General features: G+C 35.8%; 1 protein-coding gene across 1 annotated transcript in view; it reads left to right on the top strand.

Moving 5' to 3' along the window:
* SLC15A5 (solute carrier family 15 member 5) overlaps positions 1-19,883 on the top strand; it is a 90,286-nt gene that overhangs the window by 25,589 nt on the left and 44,814 nt on the right. Inside the window, exons 4-5 of the mRNA XM_017873802.1 lie at positions 7,728-7,948; positions 12,501-12,687. Coding sequence (XP_017729291.1) covers positions 7,728-7,948; positions 12,501-12,687 — 408 coding nt within the window. The remainder of the gene's footprint in view (positions 1-7,727; positions 7,949-12,500; positions 12,688-19,883) is intronic.

Here is a 19,883-nt window from a genome sequence, read left to right as displayed (position 1 = left end):
CTTTTCTTCTTTATTAGTCTTGCTAGCGGTCTATCAATTTTGTTGATCTTTTCAAAAAACCAACTCCTGGATTCATTGATTTTTTGGAGGGTTTTTTGTGTCTCTATCTCCTTCAGTTCTGCTCTGATCTTCGTTATTTCTTGCCTTCTGCTAGCTTTTGAATGTGTTTGCTCTTGCTTCTCTAGTTCTTTTAATTGTGATGTTAGCATGCCAATTTTAGATCTTTCCTGCTTTCTCTTGTGTGCATTTAGTGTTATAAATTTCCCTCTACACACTGCTTTAAATCTGTCCCAGAGATTCTGGTATGTTGTGTATTTGTTCTTATTGGTTTCAAAGAACATCTTTATTTCTGCCTTCATTTCATTATGTACCCAGTCATCATTCAGGAGCAGGTTGTGTATTTTCCATGTAGTTGAGTGGTTTTTAGTGAGTTTCTTAATCCTGAGTTCTAGTTTGATTGCACTGTGGTCTGAGAGACAGTTTGTTATAATTTCTGTTCTTTTACATTTGCTGAGTACTGCTTTACTTCCAACTATGTGGTCAATTTTGGAATAAGTGCGATGTGGTGCTGAGAAGAATGTATATTCTGTTGATTTGGGGTGGAGAGTTCTGTAGATGTCACTGTCAACAGATCAATGGAGACAGAAAGTTAACAAGGATATCCAGGAATTGAACTCAGTTCTGCACCAAGCAGTCCTGTAAATTTTCTAATATACCTAGATACTTGCAGATTCATATTTTATTTTGGCCAAATTTCTTCATAGGTGGCATTATGTACTTTAATTAAGAGGCATAATGCCAACTTTTGCAGAGTTAGCATTCATTGATTATTTTTGCCCAAATCCAATATTTTATTGAGGATTGCAAGGTGATTATATTCTATATTTCTTCCTCTTTTACTAACTGAAATAATTTCATAAAGACAAATATCTCCTCATCAACTAGTTACATTGAGGTATAGTTTATTACACAGTGCAATCAAACTAGAACTCAGGATTAAGAAACTCACTAAAAACCGCTCAACTACATGGAAAACGCACAACCTGCTCCTGAATGACGACTGGGTACATAATGAAATGAAGGCAGAAATAAAGATGTTCTTTGAAACCAATACTTAGGTATTGAAACATTGAGGTATAGTTTGTTCAATTTGTTAAGAGTAGGTTGTTTGGTTGTTCCTTTCTTGTCAATTTTAGAGCATTTTTGTATTTTGGGAGTATTAACATTTTATCTATGATAAAAGTTGCAAATATTATTTCCTATTTATCATACATATTTTTAACTTGCTTCTTGTGTTATTTTTTATGCACAAGTTTTTCCATGTGTTTGTTTTGTCTTTCATTGGGGTTTATGTTTGTAATAAAATTCATCAACATTCTCCCTTACTGCTTCTAAATTTTGAGTCGTGGTAAAAAGTTTTACTCACTTTCAGGTTATAAAACAATTAATCCACATTTTATTTTAGTATTCATTTTATTGCCTCTTTACCTCTCTGACTCCTTCATAAATTATGTCAGAATATATTTTAAGAATAAACCCAACTGTATCTTTTTTCCATATTATTACCAACTTATCCTAACCTTACTTATTAAAAGCTTATGTTTTCAAACTGATTTTAGATGCCATCTTCATTGCATACTTTCACTTGCACTTTTGGAGTTTCTATTCTGTTCCATTGTTAAGTCTCTCTAATCATCTTGTTTAACTCAGACCTTAATTCATAACATATTTTTCTTTTCCTTTTATTTCTCTATACAGCTACTACCAATAGTAATGCAATGAGTTACATTTTTAAAAATGAGGCACATTCACAAATGTTATTTTATTTTTATCATATACCTACAAGGTAGGTAGGAAGGGCACCTTTTGCAGACTAGCCTCTGGATGCTTTGCCCCTGCTCCTGTAGCACTCTGAACATACCTTTATCATTTTATTTACCACACATGTTGAAATTATCTATTTATAAAAACAATTAGAAATTCCTGTCTTATAAATACTTGAATATGGTAAGTGTTCAATCAGTGTTTGTTATTGTTAAACTGAGCACAGAAACTGAGACATAATTAAATGACTTGCTTAAGATGTCACAGAAAAGAGCTGCAGTGAAACCAGAACCCAAGTCTTCTTTTTCTTAGACTGGAGTTCATTCTATTACACCACATACTGAGGCAGTGAAGCATTGAAAATATTATACACTGTCCTGTTTCTAAGAGCTCTGTGGTCTGTGGACCACACTTAGCAGTACATGTCCTTCTGATAGACCCCATTCTTGGGGTCAATATGCAAAAAGTCCCAAATAGCAAAAAAAAGAAGAAAATGTAAAGTATATGATTTTTCCTAAAAACCACTTTGGCACTTTCTCAAGTGTCTAATTATCAAATAATTTGGGGTTTTGTGAATACACACACACATATGCACACATATGTATATATACATTCATATATATATACTATTTTTGGATTCAAATTTTCTAAATAACTATTCAGCATCCATTCATTTGCTTCTTAATCTACTATTTGAATATATATTCATCTGAATAAAGAAATACAATTCTCCTTCAACTAATACAGATCTACATAATCAACTCCGTTTACTACCAGCCTATTGCAGTCCATATATTACATATTTTAACATGTGATAAGGTAACCTGTCTTTGGATGTTAACAAGGTAAAACTTTATTAGCTACAGGAACAATTAGCATAGAAAATGTTCTCCAGTGGCTGACTTTACACAAGCCTCTATAAAATGAATATTTGAGGGTTGTGCTTTGTTTTCCTTGTTTTGTTTACTATTTCCAAGATCACCCAACTATGAGGAAGTAGAACTCTGTCTTTCCTCTAGTGAAGTATATAATCCTTATTTTGGCTTCTTTCTCTCTGATGACTAAATTGGAAATTCCTCAAAGCTGTAATTCAAAGCCATAGGTGACCTTAAAGAAATGATTTTTTATATGCTACCTTTTATTTTAAGGTAACTTTTCAAATGTGGACCATGCATTCCATTATGTTTAGCTGTCAAGCACGGCTTTCATTTGCATTTCTTCCCACTGCTATAATTTTGAGAACTGGCAGGTGACCAAAGAAAAAAAAAATGTGCATCTACCATCTAGAGTGCAATGTAGGCTTTTTTTAATTATAACTAAGTAGCATAGATATTCACGATTAGATCAAGGTCAGAAGAGCAGAACATTAAAGCCAAGGACTTAAAGGTCCAAAGAATAGGAAAATTGTTTTCTAAAAGTTTTTTTTTTTAAATAATAATAACTACAATCTTTAAGTTTTGTAATAAAGCACTTAAAATAGTTCATCTGTTTTATTTTAAAATGTGCATGCCCGGTGTGTTTGCCCTGCACATTTAAACCAGAAATTGAAGTCTCAGTTGAATTTTCATTTCAGTATTTTGTCAACTTCCCATTTCTGCTCCTGGTACAGAAAATCAATTTGAGAACTACAATGATAATGGAGTTTTTTAAAGGCTGAACCTACATGACATCCAAAATTATTTGCATAGAAGGCATGAGTTTTCTATTAAGTCTAATGGATTAATCAAAGGAAGTGGTATGATGTTTACATGTAAATGTTTTCAACAGGGTATCCATCCTAACATTTAGTGGTAACTACAGTTTCATGGGACAAGGGCCACTCCCTTTGGGTAGACAGATTATTGTATAGTTCCTTTTCTTAGACTCTCTTGCTGACTTACTGGGTCTCTCTCAGTCTAGTTGATCTAAGTCGATCACTTAGATCAGTTTATTACTTCACTCCTTTCCTTCCCTCTTACAACTCATCTGGCACATTGTCTACCTCTTCTCAGTCTCCTTAACCAACCTTTCTCCTGTGATAATTTCCTACCTGATGTGGAGCCCTAAGATTCATTCCAGGGACCCTGAATCTTCTCTTCCTGCCTCTTTCCTCAACTAATCTCTAGACTCATGACTTTTAATGCCATCTAATATACCAAACACTCAATGTCATATTGACTTCTCTCCTGACCTTGAAAAGCATATGTTCTACTTCTTATTTGACATGTTGACTTGGTTATCTAATAATTCCTCAAACTTAATTTGACCAAAACACAACTCCTGATTCAGCTAACTACAGACTGGCTTCTTTTTTTCTCCCTCTCAATAAAGTCACCAACATCCAGTTGTTTAAGGGGGAAAAAAGCAGACATCTTCAAATTTTCTCACTTCTTCACCTCTTTCCCACATCAGAAAATTTTACTGATTGTTCAAAAACCATCCCATTCTCTTCATTTCTCTTCATGGCTACTACTGTACTAGTCTGGGTCACCACTATCTCTTGCCTGTTCCCCAGGTCCCTAAAATTCATTATCCATGCATCTACCAGGGTTCCAGAGTAACTTTTAAAATATACATCATAAGATCTCTCTAGTCTGCTTAAAACTTCTTAATGGTCTTCTATAATATTGTAGATAAACGTCAAGTTCCTTACTTTGACCTATATAATCTGACCCCCCTGACAACCTTCTAGACCTCATCTCCCCACAATCCTCTGAGCTACTGTCTTATTGGCCTTTATGATTTCTGAACCCCTCCTGGCTAATTTCTACTTCATGATAAGTCTGGCATATGTTTCCTAGGTCTCTTTGCCTATTTCTAGTCATGTAACCCTCAGTTCATATGTCAACTCTCTAGGAGGTCTCCTCTACCCCACAATAGGTCTCTATCATATCATCCCACTGTGTTTTCATCATAGAACTTGCCTAATATTTTCCTGCTTTTAGGGTCTTCCCCACCACAAAGAAGAATCAGGAGTTTGTAGGTACTATTCACTGCTATATTTTCGGGGCCTAAAACAGTTTCCTGACTCCTGGTAGATTCTCAGTAAATATGTGGAATAAATCAATGATCGTGATGACATTTCTTTGGCATCAATTATATGCCCTTGCTGTGTTAGCTAGAGTTTTAGACCTCATTCATATGTTATCATTTCTTGCTTCTTGGCCATTTTGTTTTTGTTGCTTCATATCACTATATCTGATACAATTTTATTTGTTTAAACAAGTTCATTTTTCAAAGTACATATTCAACTGAAGCCAGTGCTACACAAAGCCTGGTTCATGGAGCAGTGCTGGTGTCTGAACTGTTTGTTGCCAGTATACAACAAAATAAATACAGACAGTAAGAGAAAACGTACAGAGATATTTATGGACAGTGACATCTTATGTCTGTTGAATCTAATAATAAAAATATCAGGGCTTATATTTTGTATGTCTTTATTTTGTGTTTAGATATTTCATTTTTATTGGATTTCACAAATGAATTGACCATTATAGTTGAGAAATTTTTTTTAGAACTCACTTTTAACACAGGTTGAGAAGCACTAATCTGAACTACCACTACCTCTCATTAGAAATAAAATGATGGCAATATTTAATTGTTTAATAAGATTGCAGGTGTCAATTTGTCATGTATTAGAAGCAGATCCAAGTTTATCTTGCAACAAATAGTGATTGTTTATACAAAAAAAAGGTGAGTGTAAAATATATTATATTTAATACAAATTCCTGAATTTTAAAAATTGGGGGGAAACTGGGGAAAATATCTTTGGAAATAATCTTTCATCCTACAAATACTTATCATTTAATAATAAAACCTACCTGAAAGCATAAAGTAATTTGGATCAGTGTTCATAATAACCCTACTATCTACACAGCACCGTTTTGCAAGAGTTTAGCAGAGAACAGGTTGATGAGTAACAGAGACAAGATTGTAAGGAAATGTCAGGAAGTTAAGCCCCCAGCCCAGGCCTGTTCAAATTCAGTCTCCAGACTGTTCATCAACACATTCTCAGTTCTCATTTTACTTAAACCTTAAGTAAACTAATTGAAATAGCTAGGAAAGTCTCATAATAGAACAGTTCATTCTCTAATAATAAAGAGCGGTCCCTATCACTTCTTTCCTAAGAGAAACAAATCTTGGCGTCTCACAGGGGCTTCTATTTTCTTGGCCTTACCAGTACGTGGGCCTTCATCTACTTCAGGCAACAGTGACTAAGAAGAGGCAAAAGTGACTATAGATATAAGCCTATCTCCTGTTAGCAAGTATCCCAACATACTCCCAGATGACCTAAACACACTTCACAAAGGCCACCAAGGAGCCACAGCTATAATCATTCTTGGTCACTACCAATTTGGGCTGGATTTGATTCAGTGACTTAGAGGTGAAAGGCTCCATATTCAATTACCAGGCCCTCAGCTACCTCAATTAATCAAAGGCTGACATAATGGGTCTATTACAACTCTTGAAGAAAAGACCAGATCAAATCAATATAACCACTTTATAGCTATAAAAATATATTAATACATATTATTTATTTAAATATAAAAACCAAGACTCTATGGCATATAAATGAATTTCATTAGAATGCATTTTATCTAGAATTTTATTATAGGAAACTTGAACATAATACAAATGACTTTCAAACTATACTTTGAGTTTCTATAGCAGCCTTCTTTTGAGAAACACAAACATCTTCACATGTATTATGCCATTTACCTGGCAACAGAAGTTTGGTGTCTACATAATTTCTGGGGGGATTTATCTGGTCAAAGGGAGTGCTATGAAAAATTGTAACCATCATGATGGCACAGCTGAACTGCTACTTAAACAGGGGTCTCTTATCTGTCATTGTATCAGGAAATCCTAATGGAGTCAAAGAAAAGGTAGGAACTGAAAGATCATAAAAGAAGCAACAGCCGGGCGCGGTGGCTCACGCCTGGAATCCCAGCACTTTGGGAGGCCTAGGTGGGTGGATCACGAGGTCAGGAGATGGAGACCATCCTGGCTAACACAGTGAAACCCGTCTCTACCATAAATACAAAAAGTTAGCCGGGCGAGGTGGCCGGTGCCTGTAGTCCCAGCTACTCCGGAGGCTGAGGCAGGAGAATGGCGTGAACCCGGGAGGCGGAGCTTGCAGTGAGTGGAGATAGCGCCACTGCACTCCAGCCTGGGCGACAGAGGGAGACTCCATCTCAAAGAAAAATAAAAGAAGCAAAAAGGAGGTTGCAAATCACTAGCAGTTAAGTGCTGCCATCTGAAGCAATAAAGCGCTTCTGATCATAGAGCAACAGCCATGTAAACCTAGAAGAAACTACTGGAAAAGTCAAAAGCTAACTAATCTAATCTGAACTCTTAATGACACTATGAACATGCATAAAATCATTTAGAGAGTTCAAAGTTTAACCTTATTTCTGAATTCCAAGGCTAAAGTTAAAGCAGAGATTACATTTCCCTTCATCTCTATGTCACAATAAGAAGCCACCCTCTACCTGCTAAGTAAAATGAGGATTATTTATATAATAATTTATATGAAAAGATAGTACTAGTTCTTTGTGTTAAGGATGTTAAAGAAAGTTCAGTTTATTGTATTCATTAATGCATTAAAGCTAGAGACTTCTGAGAGATTCTGAAGTCCTTAACTTTGGCATATTATTTTGTCACCTTTCTTTCCCTTTTAATATGTTTTCATTGATCTTACCTTTTTCACTTTTTACATCAACTGCTAGGTGCCACCCTGGACTGGTCATCAGGATGCCAGAATCACTGTCAGAAGCGTGGTCCTTTGAATCCAACCCCTTGGGTGCTAAAAACTTTCTCACTTCACTGCCCTGCATCCTTGAATCGTTATCTTTCTCATCAGCATCTTGAAAAACTAGAGACCAATTCCTATACTAATACATAATATCTCCAATTACTTGCAGGTTGTTCTCTCCTGACAAGTGTTGGGGTGTTGGTTAGTGCACTGAAAACATGCCACCTGCAATACTGCCCTCTTGGCAGAGACGCGACAAGCCAGTTAGACCATGCCAAAGAAAAAAATGGTGGCTGCTACAGTGAGCTCCACATAGAAGACACAACATTTTTCCTCACCCTTCTCCCTCTCTTCATTTTTCAGCTCCTATACAGAATGTGCATTATGCAGGTAAGGACAGGCGATGAGTACTTCCCCAACAACAGGAAAGTGATTCCATGTCAACAGTACAAGTCAAGGTGAATTTTCTCCCCAACGAGCGCTTTCCATATACGTTGGCGAGCAGTTATCCCACAGAAGCTTCTCATCATTACAGGCTCTGATTTCCAGAGCTAAGCGGGGTCAGGCAGAGGCATACCTGAGGAGACCCAGGATGTGTTTCTTTTGTGGAGCTATAAATGTCTGTCAGTAGGTGCAGACAGTACTTCAGAGTGCATAGTTGTAAGGCATAAGAGCAGTGCACGAACATATCAGATCTGTAAGCAATTACCAAACTTCCCTTTAGCCAAAGGTTCTGCTTTCCTCCCTCATTAAACCTTTAGAAAGTGGTACTAACAAGTAGCTAAATTGACTGATTTGAGTACCACCTCCACTGTACTCTTGAATATAAGTACTAATGAGCAAGTGATTCTCTCCCCACCCACTCTATTAGTTCCTTGGGGAATTTGTTCCTGTGCTGTGAGAAAATCAAGGGAAAACACTAAGCCCAAAGTATCTTTTATAGATATATGTGATTTAAAAATTTTTTAAATGTGGTTATAGTTAAAGACTAACTTATTTACTGCGAAAAATAAATGATTACAAACGTCTTTGAACAAATCTGGGACTTTGTTCATTGCTAACCCCCAACTTGGAATTTAGAAGGCTCATGAATGAGTTACATTTAGAAATCACAGAATAATAGAGCTGCAACAAAAGTTAGACATTAACTTCATCAACTACTTTATTTGTTAAAGAGTAACCTTAGGCTCAGAAAAATTAAGTGACTTTCTTTTGGTAGAGGTGAGGCACCGCAGGTCACAGTTAACAGTAGTGCAAGGAAAAGCGCAATCTGTCCTCTGTCTCTCAGTACAGTGCCTGCCCCTCTAAGCCAGCGGTTAGCAATCCACTATCTGCAGGCCAAATCCAGTCCACTACTTATTTTTGTACATCCTGTAAGCTAAGAAGATTGTTATATTTTTGTATATTTGAAAAAAAAATTTAAAAAGAATAGTATTTTCTGGCACATGAAAATTGTATAAAATTTATCCCGGCATGGTGGCTCACACCTATAATCTCAGCACTTTGGGAGGCCGAGGCAGGCAGATTACCTGAGGTCAGGAATTTGAAACCAGGCTTACCAAAATGGAGAAAACCTGTCTCTACTAAAATACAAAATTAGCGAGCTTGGTGGCGCATGCCTGTAATCCCAGCTGCTTGGGTGACTGAGGCAGGAGAATCGGTTGAACCCGGGAGGCGGAGGTTGTGATGAGCAGAGATCATGCCATTGTACTCCAGCCTGGGCAACAAGAGCGAAACTCCATCTCAAAAAAAAAAAAAAAAAGAAAAAGAAAATTGTATAACATTTAAATTTTAGTGTCCATAAATGAAGTTTTATCAGAACATAGCCATGCTCTTTGTTTTGTAATATCTATGTCTTCTTATGCACAAAAATAGCAGAGTTGAGTAACTGCCACGTAACCCATATGTGGACATATTTACTATCTGGCCCTTTACAGAAAGTTTCTTGACCTGTAGACTAAATAATGCATGAAAGCCAGTCTGATTTACGAGATTCAGACTCACTCTTGACTCTACAATAGCAGTAGGCACAAAAACAGAATACAGCAGAAATATTACCCATATATGTAAACATTAATATAATAAAACCTCTTAGAATGGAGGAACTGATAAACAGTACAAAATTACTACATGGTCCATAGCTAATCTGAAAACCTTATGTGCAAGTAGCACAGAATACCAGTTGCTTACCTTCATAATGCAATGACACCTGATATTTCTTTCCACCAAGTTCCAGCCTTCTTTGCACACTGTCATATATTTTTAAATTTAACATAAATTACAATAAATTTTGATAAACTAATTTTTAAGCATATCACCAACTCGATGCCCAATTTATTGCAAAGCATAGAAATTAATACTTATTGATCACCTATTATGTGTCATAGCTTCTAAAAGATAGCTTCACAGTATGTAATTTAATCCCCATAGCAAGGCTACATGGCTATCACTTTCCTAAATCTGAGGTTCAGAAACTAACTTGCAACCTGTTCCCAGTCACCTTGCTAGTGTGTGGCACAGCAACATCCCAACTCAGTATTAGTGTCAAGGGCCATGCTTTATTTCCCTCAATATCATTCTTGCACTCGGTTAAAAATCCCTGATCTACATAGAGTCCAAAATTATATGCAGTAATGTTATGCTAGAAACTTCGAAGAAAATGCTTAGATCATACTTCGCCAGGGAGGCAGAGGAATTTCCAATAGGATAGGCTGGGATTAGATTTTTGCCCCCAAATGAAATAATCACCAATACAAAGGCAATCAAAGTACCAAGAATAAAACATCATATAATTTCATACATATTTTAAATTTAGTGGCCATTATTGACCTTCAGTTGCAAGACATACATCTAAAATATGTTGATATTACGGCTGATGAGGTTGCCATTTGACATTACTGGCCACTCAAAGGTGAGAATGAATCTCTATTGACAGCAATTATTTCTGAATACTCACAGGCTTGGATGAAATAAAAGTATTTAAAATTTTACAGGGGGATGATTTCAGAACTTGAGGCAGAGGCAGAAATGATTTCAAGCTTTCAAGACACTGGAGCCCTTTCTAAGATTAGGCAATATATTAATATTGCTTCACTAAAGATTAATAGTACATTTGCCACATTATTAAGTTAACAGATTTCCATGTCTGTGATTCATGCCGATAATAACTTTATTCCTATTAACAATAATTCTCATTTGAAATCAGTAACAGAAACTTCGAAGTTGTGCTGGGAGCCTTTCAGTCTTAGAGTTGTTCTGCTGCCAGCACTTTTTGTTAAAACACATCATTCATTTTCCTCCGATGGGGGATCCATGCTTAATAATTTTATTGAAGTAGGGCAGAATGAACTAATGTTCCTTTAACTCTTGCCATCTGTACCCAGCCAAAACAATCCTTGTTTACTATGCTAAGGGTCAAATTAAAGATCGGAAGATAAATGATCACCAGGACACATTTTCTATAGAAAGAATCTCAGTGAAAATGTGGTTTTGTCCTGTGTTTGGGCAGTTAACATGGCAATAGGCTTATTTTATAATTGGTGGACTTGGTAACAGCTGTACTGACACCATAACACTTCTTGAGGAATGGAGGATCCATTCCTCAAGAAGACTTGGTTGACTTTCTCTCCATGCCACTCAATAGCTTTGTGTACCACTGGGAATTAAAGAAATACTATACGCTACTAAAGATCATGATGGGCTGGGCGTGGTGGCTCACGCCTGTAATCCCAGCACTTCGAGAGGCCAAGGCAGGCAGATCACGAGGTCAGGAGATCGAGAACATCCTGGCTAACATAGTGAAACCCCATCTCTACTAAAAATACAAAAAAATTAGCCGGGCATGGTGGCAAGCGCCTGTAGTCCCAGCTACTCGGGAGGCTGAGGTAGGAGAATGGCATGAACCCAGGAGGCGGAGCTTACAGTGAGCCAAGATCGCGCCACTGCACTCCAGCCTGGGCGACAGAGCAAGACTCTGTCTCAAACAAACAAACAAAAAATCATGATGAAGCTGTAACAAAGCTCATGAACTAGAAAAGTGAAGAGACACCTCTTTCATGTGACATCATCCCTTGGTTCTGATATCACACCCGGTTGCTAAGAGGATTGGAATACACTAAGAGACTTCAAATTAGTGTTAGAGTTTTAGTTAGCGTTGGAGTTATTTTTAAAAGGAAGAAATTCTAACAGTACATTGAGGATTTGAGGTGGAGCACAGGGTTGTTTTTTTTTTTTTTTTTTTAAATCTGTACCTTTCACTTTATCATGCAAACATTTTTCATGTCGTTTCCTTTATGGAATTCTAGTATCATGTAATTAGTTTGAAGGGAGGGCAAAGACACAAGAAGGTTTTTTTTTCCTCCCCATGTTACTTAGTTCACACTGGAAACAAAGCCTCTCTAAATAGCCCCCTCAAGGACAGCCTACAGCAATTAACATGTGTCCACATTGGGCCCCTCTTCTTAAGAAAAAAGTTATTTCTATATTGCCACCAAACTAGATGCTTTTTAAAGAATCTATTCTAGTCTCATTTTTTTTTCATCAGGGTAAAACAGACGTCTTTAGTATTTTTTACTGGTTTTGTATTAGTGTTCATGAAGAAAAGTCATTTTGCTTATCTGCAGAATTTAAGTTATTAGGTTTTTATGTGTCATCTTAAGCACAAAATTGGGGCCATGATTACTTTTCATAGAAAAATTAAGAGAGACTAAATGACAATAGAGTCTTCCATGAGGAATGAGTACTACTGTCAATAGACTAGACAGAGCTTCTGCCACCACAGATGAAGACCCTTTATCAGCTCATAACTGGGACTTGAAATACTAGGGAATATTCAGCTCATCCATCTCAGAGTACGTGCAAGAGGGAAGGCCTCTGGTGGACGATGCTTTCTTCAATGTTAAACCACTGTCTTAATGCATGGTTGTTTCCCTCTCGAATGCAGATTCCTTCAGGATATTATCTGCAAACCATGAATTCCAACCTGAATTTGGATGGATTTCTTCTGCCGATTGCAGTAATGAATGCCATCAGCATCCTACCACTACTAATTCTGTCTCCTTTTCTGGAGTATTTCAGCACCTGCCTGTTTCCCTCTAAGAGAGGTGGATCATTTCTGTCGACATGCATCAGTAAGTACAACTTAACCATTTCATGTGAATGGTTTGAAACTTTTTAAAACAACATTCTGCTACGATCCAAACTAGCTCTATGCTCCTGAGTAGTGTCAGATTTTGACAAATTGGAAAAAAGGTGAATTTGTGACTGATAACATCCATTTTCCCAAATCTCTAGCCAGACATGTGTCCCATCTTCTTCCCATCCTTTTATGTTTATGTCTCCTCAGAAGACACACCTGATATAAAGAATGGTGAAATTTCCAGCACTACCAAATGACCAATCCTTAAAGTCAGGCAGTCCTTACCCCTTAAGTCTATGTCAAATATGTTCTTAAAAATAAACACAGTTAATGAATTTCAAAAGATCATTTTAATTTCTGAATCAGTAACAAAATTGATTAAGGATTAGTATTGTAAGTTACAGCTTTGATACAGTGCTTTATCAAATAGTAAGTGGTATAGAAATAATGCTTTTTAATCATTTTTTAAAGTGAAACAATTTAGGATATCATTCTCAGAATATAATCAGTAGACCATAAAATAAAATTTATCTGATTGAAATGGCAGAGAAGCATGGAAGTCCATTCTGCTGATACTCTCCTCTGCCTGTCTTCCTTTGACACCATCAGGGAACAAGAGAACAGTGAAGGTGCAGTAAAACAAGTTTCAATCTAAGAATCAGAGAACTCTGCCACTGAACTGCTCCTGGTGACTTTGAAAAAGCCACCGAAACTTTCTTGTTTTAGTTTGCTTATTTTTTTCATTGAGGGACATACCCTAGATAAATTTTGGATTGTTTTGTTCTGTAAAACTTTTGAAATCACTCAGGATGACCTCAGTGCCCAGAACGTAGTCCAGACACATAGCAAAAGCTCTATAAATGTTAGCTATTATTATGAGTCATCATGTGCAGGGGACACATTTAATTGTTTGGTGAGCATAAACAGAAAGCAAAGGAAGTTTGAAATTCTTAAGTAATATCAGGCAATGGTAACCTAATGTCTTATCCTCTACTTGAGAAACAATTCTATTGAAATAGTCAAGGTCAGGCATATAGAAGATTCTCTTCTCTCAGTTAACCTGTTCTTGTTCTTAAGCTCTTCTTTTGAAATAATCTGCGGAGACTATGCAGTCTTCTAGTCATAGATAGTTCTTGTTGCTTCTCTGTTTACAGAAGTTACATTTCACTGTGTGTGTTTCCTGTTCTTTATCTACCAGATCAATCAACATCACATCATGGAGTGGGTTTATTTTTGGTTAGAACTAAAAGTGACAAAACTCACCTTAGTTTCTTTTATCATCTTCAATTATAGAGGAGGATTTTAGTACATAACCTTTTGTGATGTATTTCTTAAGCCAGTAACCCCATCTTTATTTATTGTAATAGGCTTTAGCAAACTATAAATCTTTAGGTCTTGACAATCCTTAAGTCTTAAAAAGTGCTTTTCTGTCTGCCAATGTAGAAATCCAAAAGTCAGCACCTATTTGGCGAATGTCCAGGATTAGCATGGGTACAATGAAGATAAAAAAGGAAAAGTAAGACATGGTTTGTATATACTTTCAACAAGTCCATGATTGAAACATAATGCATGCAGGACAAAATAAGAGTAAAATCATACTGCGAAGTGCCAAAAATCTCGGCAGTTTTGTACAGTATCATGAAACATCCCAATCTGAGCTTCCAAATCATGCTTAATTACTATTTTAAAATTTTGAATACCTTAGAAAAATATTCTATATAGCATGGCTAAAATAAATTCTTCCCGAGAATGAGAAATCTTAAATTCACTTTAAAGTTAAGCAACTTTCTTTTGGACAATTCTCTACTCCCGCATATTTGAAATCATATCTATTCCTAAAGAAGAGTATTTTTTTCTGGATTTAGAAAAGTTAGACAGAGTTATTTAGTATATTGTTTGATGTTGTTAATGAATTAAATATTCCTCTTCAAGACTGGTAACAAGACCTATTGCACAGGAAAAAGGAAAAACTAGACCCACTTCAAAAGAAACTAAGCTATGTTCCACTGGGTACAGAATACTGACTTCAGTTGTTTCTGAACCCCACTCCATTCATTCATTCATTTGCATACTTGTATGTTTATTTGCATAATGTTTTGCTATGGGAATATAAAAGTGCGATGATATGCATCTTTTAAACTAGATATTTGCCTAAGTTTTCCATATTCTGGTTATGATTATGAAAGATTAACAAGTTTTATCAGGACATAAAAGTACCAATCTGGGGTATTTTTTTGATACTAATTTACATAATTGAATTAGTCTAATATTAAAGTTACCTTTTCACTTTGAACTCAAATGCCTGAAAATGTGGGTGAAGTATGAATTATGAATGAACATACATTTATAAGTTCCTAATTTGAATTCAGGTACCTTCATATATATATATTACATTTAATCTCAAGATACACCACCATTTAATACATCAGAGTCACAAAGATAGTGTCATTTGAACAGGTTTTCTAATTTTAAGGGCATAACTTTATTATTACTATTATTATTATTATTACTATTACTATTCTGCTTAGCACCTAAACGTAGCTGTTAGATTACAGAAGTTAATGTACTGATATCAGCTTGACATCCCTATTGATATTTCCAATTAGCACTACGAAGTAACCGAAAAACTCCTTTTGTCATCACAATGGGCAGTTACTCCTTATGCTCTCACACTCCCTTCCACATTCAGGCATTCTCCTTCCAGGGACTGTCATGTTTAAGGAGGCAGATGGTAAAGTCAATGACAATGCCTAATGTTTGACATGCAAAATCACAGCGCAAACCAAGAGTGAGAGATGGGGAAATCTTACCCAGCTGGTCAAACTAGAAATTTATAAAGAAAAAATAAACTTACTTTTATCTAGCTCATAAGCCATGCAATGACAAAGGTGTTTCTGATTCAAGATACAACATTCCTGAGTTCATCACCTATGGAGGTCAAGAAGTATGTTGGGGTCTCCAACTATTAAAAAAAAAAAAATCTCTAGGTCTTCCAAGACTGTGAAAGGTAGAGACTTCATAGGCTCACAGTGTTTTATTCATGGCTGCATGTTCTTAATATTACACTTGTGTGGATTTATCTATTTAAGTCAACCTTAATTCACTAAAAATCCAGAACTAATGATATTGTTGTAATTCATCCTGTCATAATTGGGTTTGCTTCATTTTATCTTTTTTTCGTTCAAAAATGTTTACGATTATTTCTTTTCCTTAGCATTAATTAAAATCCTGCAATATGGAGCATTCAGTAGTTAGTGCTGACACACACAAGTATTAATCTGACTAAAATTAGCCTAATTAAGATTGTTATTACGGCTTACACAAAGCAGAAGTGTACCACAGAGTAGGTAGCAATTATCTTGGCTTTTAAATAACATTTAAATTGAAATGTAGATGAAATATATTCACATAACTGCAATACCTTTTTCTTTAAAATAAAAACATGAAAATTCAAGTTCCAGCTAAAAGTCTTTTATGATAGACACAGTCAGTGTAGGTCCCAGTAACTTCAACTAGTTCTAATAATTGGCAGTCGTATAAAGTTCTTTTTGTAGTTGAAACCAAAGTGGTTGCTAAGCTAAAAACCAAGTCTGGGATCCAGTTGTTTTCATTGCAAGTTCAATTATCTCAGGGAAAATTATTTTTTAATATAGCTTTCAAACTGATACATTTTCCCAAGAAACATCACGGTATGTACCCATTGTAAAATACTTGATAGGAGGAACTGTGTAAACACCAAAAGAAGTAACCCATGAATTGTAAACATCTAGCCTGAATAAATCATTCATTCGGTTGCACATTTGTTTGATATAAGCACGTTAGTGTTCTCAATTCTTAAATGTAACATCAAGTTGGAATTAAATCAGAGGTGAAGTAGATCATCTAATATGTAATCTGAAGCAAATAATTGATGTCTTATAGCGATACCTTTGTGTATTTTATCGCTATGTAAATGATTACCTGTTCTACATTCAGAAATAAAACATAAACAGAAGCTGGGTCTTCTGAAATGAATTCCAATGGTCTACAGAGAAACAAAAGATAAGAGGGTCATATATATATATATAGAACATGTCACGTTTTATGTATATATTTAGAAACATGCCACAAATAGGGGGAAACAATAAAAATAAAAAACATATGCCACCCTAAAAAGTGAGTGACAAACGTCTTCCCCAAAGGCAGCAGGTACATAAGACAATAAAATTATAGCTGACTTTATGAGAGTAGTTCATGAACACTGATTGATATATTAACACTGAGCAAATTTCCCATTCTGGGAATTTGCCAAAATCATGGATCCAAGGGGAATTTCTCAAGGACTCCATAGAATTTCATACTTAAGGTTGTGAGCTTACATATCAGAAACTCAAACATCACACTATCCATAGAAACCCATAGTTTTCTCAGTGAATAAATTTATACCTAAAGAATCTTATACCAATACCTAAAGAATCTTAACATGCCCACTTTTTTAGTATGAAGTTCAGCTTCATTATGAAATCACAAGTGCAACCCTAATGTTTGAATAAATTCTGAATGTCTTTTATTTCATTGTAGCCTAATTTGGAAAATTATTACATGGTTCAATAATAGCATAAATTATAAGAGCTTCAAGACTCTTGTGGACTTGTCTGCAACCACACAGGCAATATTGAAACACACATTATATATCTGAATATAATATCTCCTATGCAACCATTGTGCTTTATCTTGTAAGTACAGATCTGCTAGAGGTTTAAAATGTGTGCATTCTGATAAACTGCACTCTGCTTTGGGTGTGTTATTATCTCATACGAGTTACAAATTTAAAATGGAGTGGATTAAATTTAGGTGGGAATCAAACTTTGCTTTAAATTTTAAGAAAGTTAGTTTTATTGGCACCAGAGTCCAGTAGCAAATAAAAGCAAACATAGATCCTTAAATATCCTAAAATATGCTTTGTCCTAAAATACCTAGGTAACTGAGTGCTACAGTTTGAATGTTTTTGTTCCCTCCAAAATTCATGTTGAAATTTATCCTCAGTACAACAGTATTGGGAGGTGTTGGTTTTGGGAGATGAGTGAGTCATCAGTGCTCCACTCTCATAAATGGGATTAGGTGCTCTTATAAAAGGGCTTGATAGAGTTCATTCCATTTGCTCTTCCACCTTCTGTGGAAGGTGCCATCTCGGAAGCAGAAAGCAGCACCCCCCCGACAGCCAAGCCTACCAGCACCTTGACTTTGAATTTTCCAGCTTTTAGAACTGTGAGAAAAGAAATTTCTGTTCTTTATAAATTAGTCTCAGACTTTTTTTGAATAACAGCACAAGCAAACTAAGACAATAAACTCAATATGTGTGCTTTGCTTGAAATTTTCAGGAGAATTGTCTTTCACTGGATTTTGCTAGATCAGGCCTGATAGTGTTATATGCTTGAGCAGTGCTTCTCGTAGTTTAATTTGTATAAGAATCATCTAGAGACCTAGTTTAAAATGCAGATTCTGAGTCAGTGGTTCTGGAGCAGAGCCTGAGATTCTGCATGTCTAACAAACTCCCAGGTGATACCTACACTACTGGTCAAGGAGGACACTTCCAGTATCAAAGACAAAGAAAGTGACCAAAAGACTACTCTCTCAAGTTTCATGCATGTGTATAGGCAGCAGTGGCCCAGATAAAATGCCACAATTTCTCACTAGGCCAGAATGAAAGTTCGGTAACAGGCAATAAAAGCTGATGACTAAACCAGGGGTTAGCCAATCACTACAGCTCATGGGCCAAATCTGGCTCACCATCTGTTTTTGTATGACCTGCATGGTAAGAATGGTTTACACAGATGAACATTTGCAACTGATTTGATAATAGAAAACACCTTGGAACCCCAGTTAAGTGAAATTGCGTCACCCTTCCAAAAGAAATACTTTTAAATTTTATCAATTTTAAAAATCATAGAAATGTGTTTTCTCTCATTACATAAGTACCAACTTATCCTCAATTTTGTTGTTTTTCTCATAAGTCTGAAATATTTATTACTGGCCTTTTACAGAGAAAAAAATTAGTGACCCTTGTCTACACTTTTGCTGACAATGCCACAAACTTTCCTTCATAAAATATAAGCATTTTACATAGCACAAGTAACAATCAAAAAAAAAGTGCGTGATAATTTTAAAATCTAAATTACCTCAAATTAGTTAGGATAAGGGGTGTCTTAGAAGATACCCATGGAATTCAAATTCTAAAAGAAAACCAAAGAAAGCAACTTGAATTACTGTTGAGAAGTCTAGTGCTTTTCTTCCTTTCTTCCTTCCTTCCTTCCTTCCTTTCCTTCCTTCCTTCCTTTCTTTTCTTTCTTTCTTTCTTTTCTTTCTTTCTTTCTTTCTTTCTTTCTTTCTTTCTTTCTTTCTTTCTTTCTTTCTTTCTTTCTTTCTTTCTTCTTTCTTTCTTTCTTTCTTTCTTTCTTTCTTTCTTTCTTTCTTTCTTTCTTTCTTTCTTTCTTTCTTTCTTTCTTCTTTCTTTCTCTCTCTCTTTCTCACTTTCTTCCTCTTTCTCTCTCTCTTTTTTTCTTTCTTAGACAGAGTCTAGCTCTGTAACTCAGGCTAAAGTGCAGTAGCGTGATCTTGGCTCACTGCAACCTCCACCTCCTTGGTTCAAGCAATTCTTGTGCTTTAGCCTCCCGAGTAGCTGGGATTACAGCTATGTGCCACCACATCCAGCTAATTTTGGTATTTTTAGTAGAGATTGGGTTTTGTCATGTTGCCCAGGCTGGTCTTGAACTGGCCTCAAATGATCCTCCCACCTTGGCCTCCCAAAGTGCTGGGATTGCAGCTACAAGCTGCTACACCTGGCCAGAAGTCCATTGCTTTTCTGATGCTCATTCTTGTGTTACAATTGCTTTTCCTAAATGGAAAGCTCTTCTCTCTTTCCATGCTGTTCTAAAATTTCATGTTACTGTACCTTGATAAAGGTCTTTTTCAACCATTGTACTTTTGATCCAAGTGGGCTCTTTCAATTAGAAAATTTTATTAAACAAACAAAAAAAAGTTTTCTTTCTTCCATTTTCTTTTTATTTCCTTTTGAACTCCTATTGATCAGATGTTGGATCTTCCTAAAATAACTCAATAAGTCTCAATATTTTCTTTTCAAATGTCTATAAATGTGTTTGCTTGATTTTTATTGTTATTGCCTTTTTTGCTTTGTTGTTTCTCTATTTT

This window comes from Rhinopithecus bieti, unplaced genomic scaffold (assembly GCF_001698545.2).
Source record: "Rhinopithecus bieti isolate Rb0 unplaced genomic scaffold, ASM169854v2 scaffold_110, whole genome shotgun sequence".
In the NCBI taxonomy this organism is placed as follows: Eukaryota; Metazoa; Chordata; class Mammalia; order Primates; family Cercopithecidae; genus Rhinopithecus; species Rhinopithecus bieti.
The sequence above is the reverse complement of the archived record's forward strand: the minus strand, read 5'-3'. Positions and strand labels throughout refer to the sequence as shown.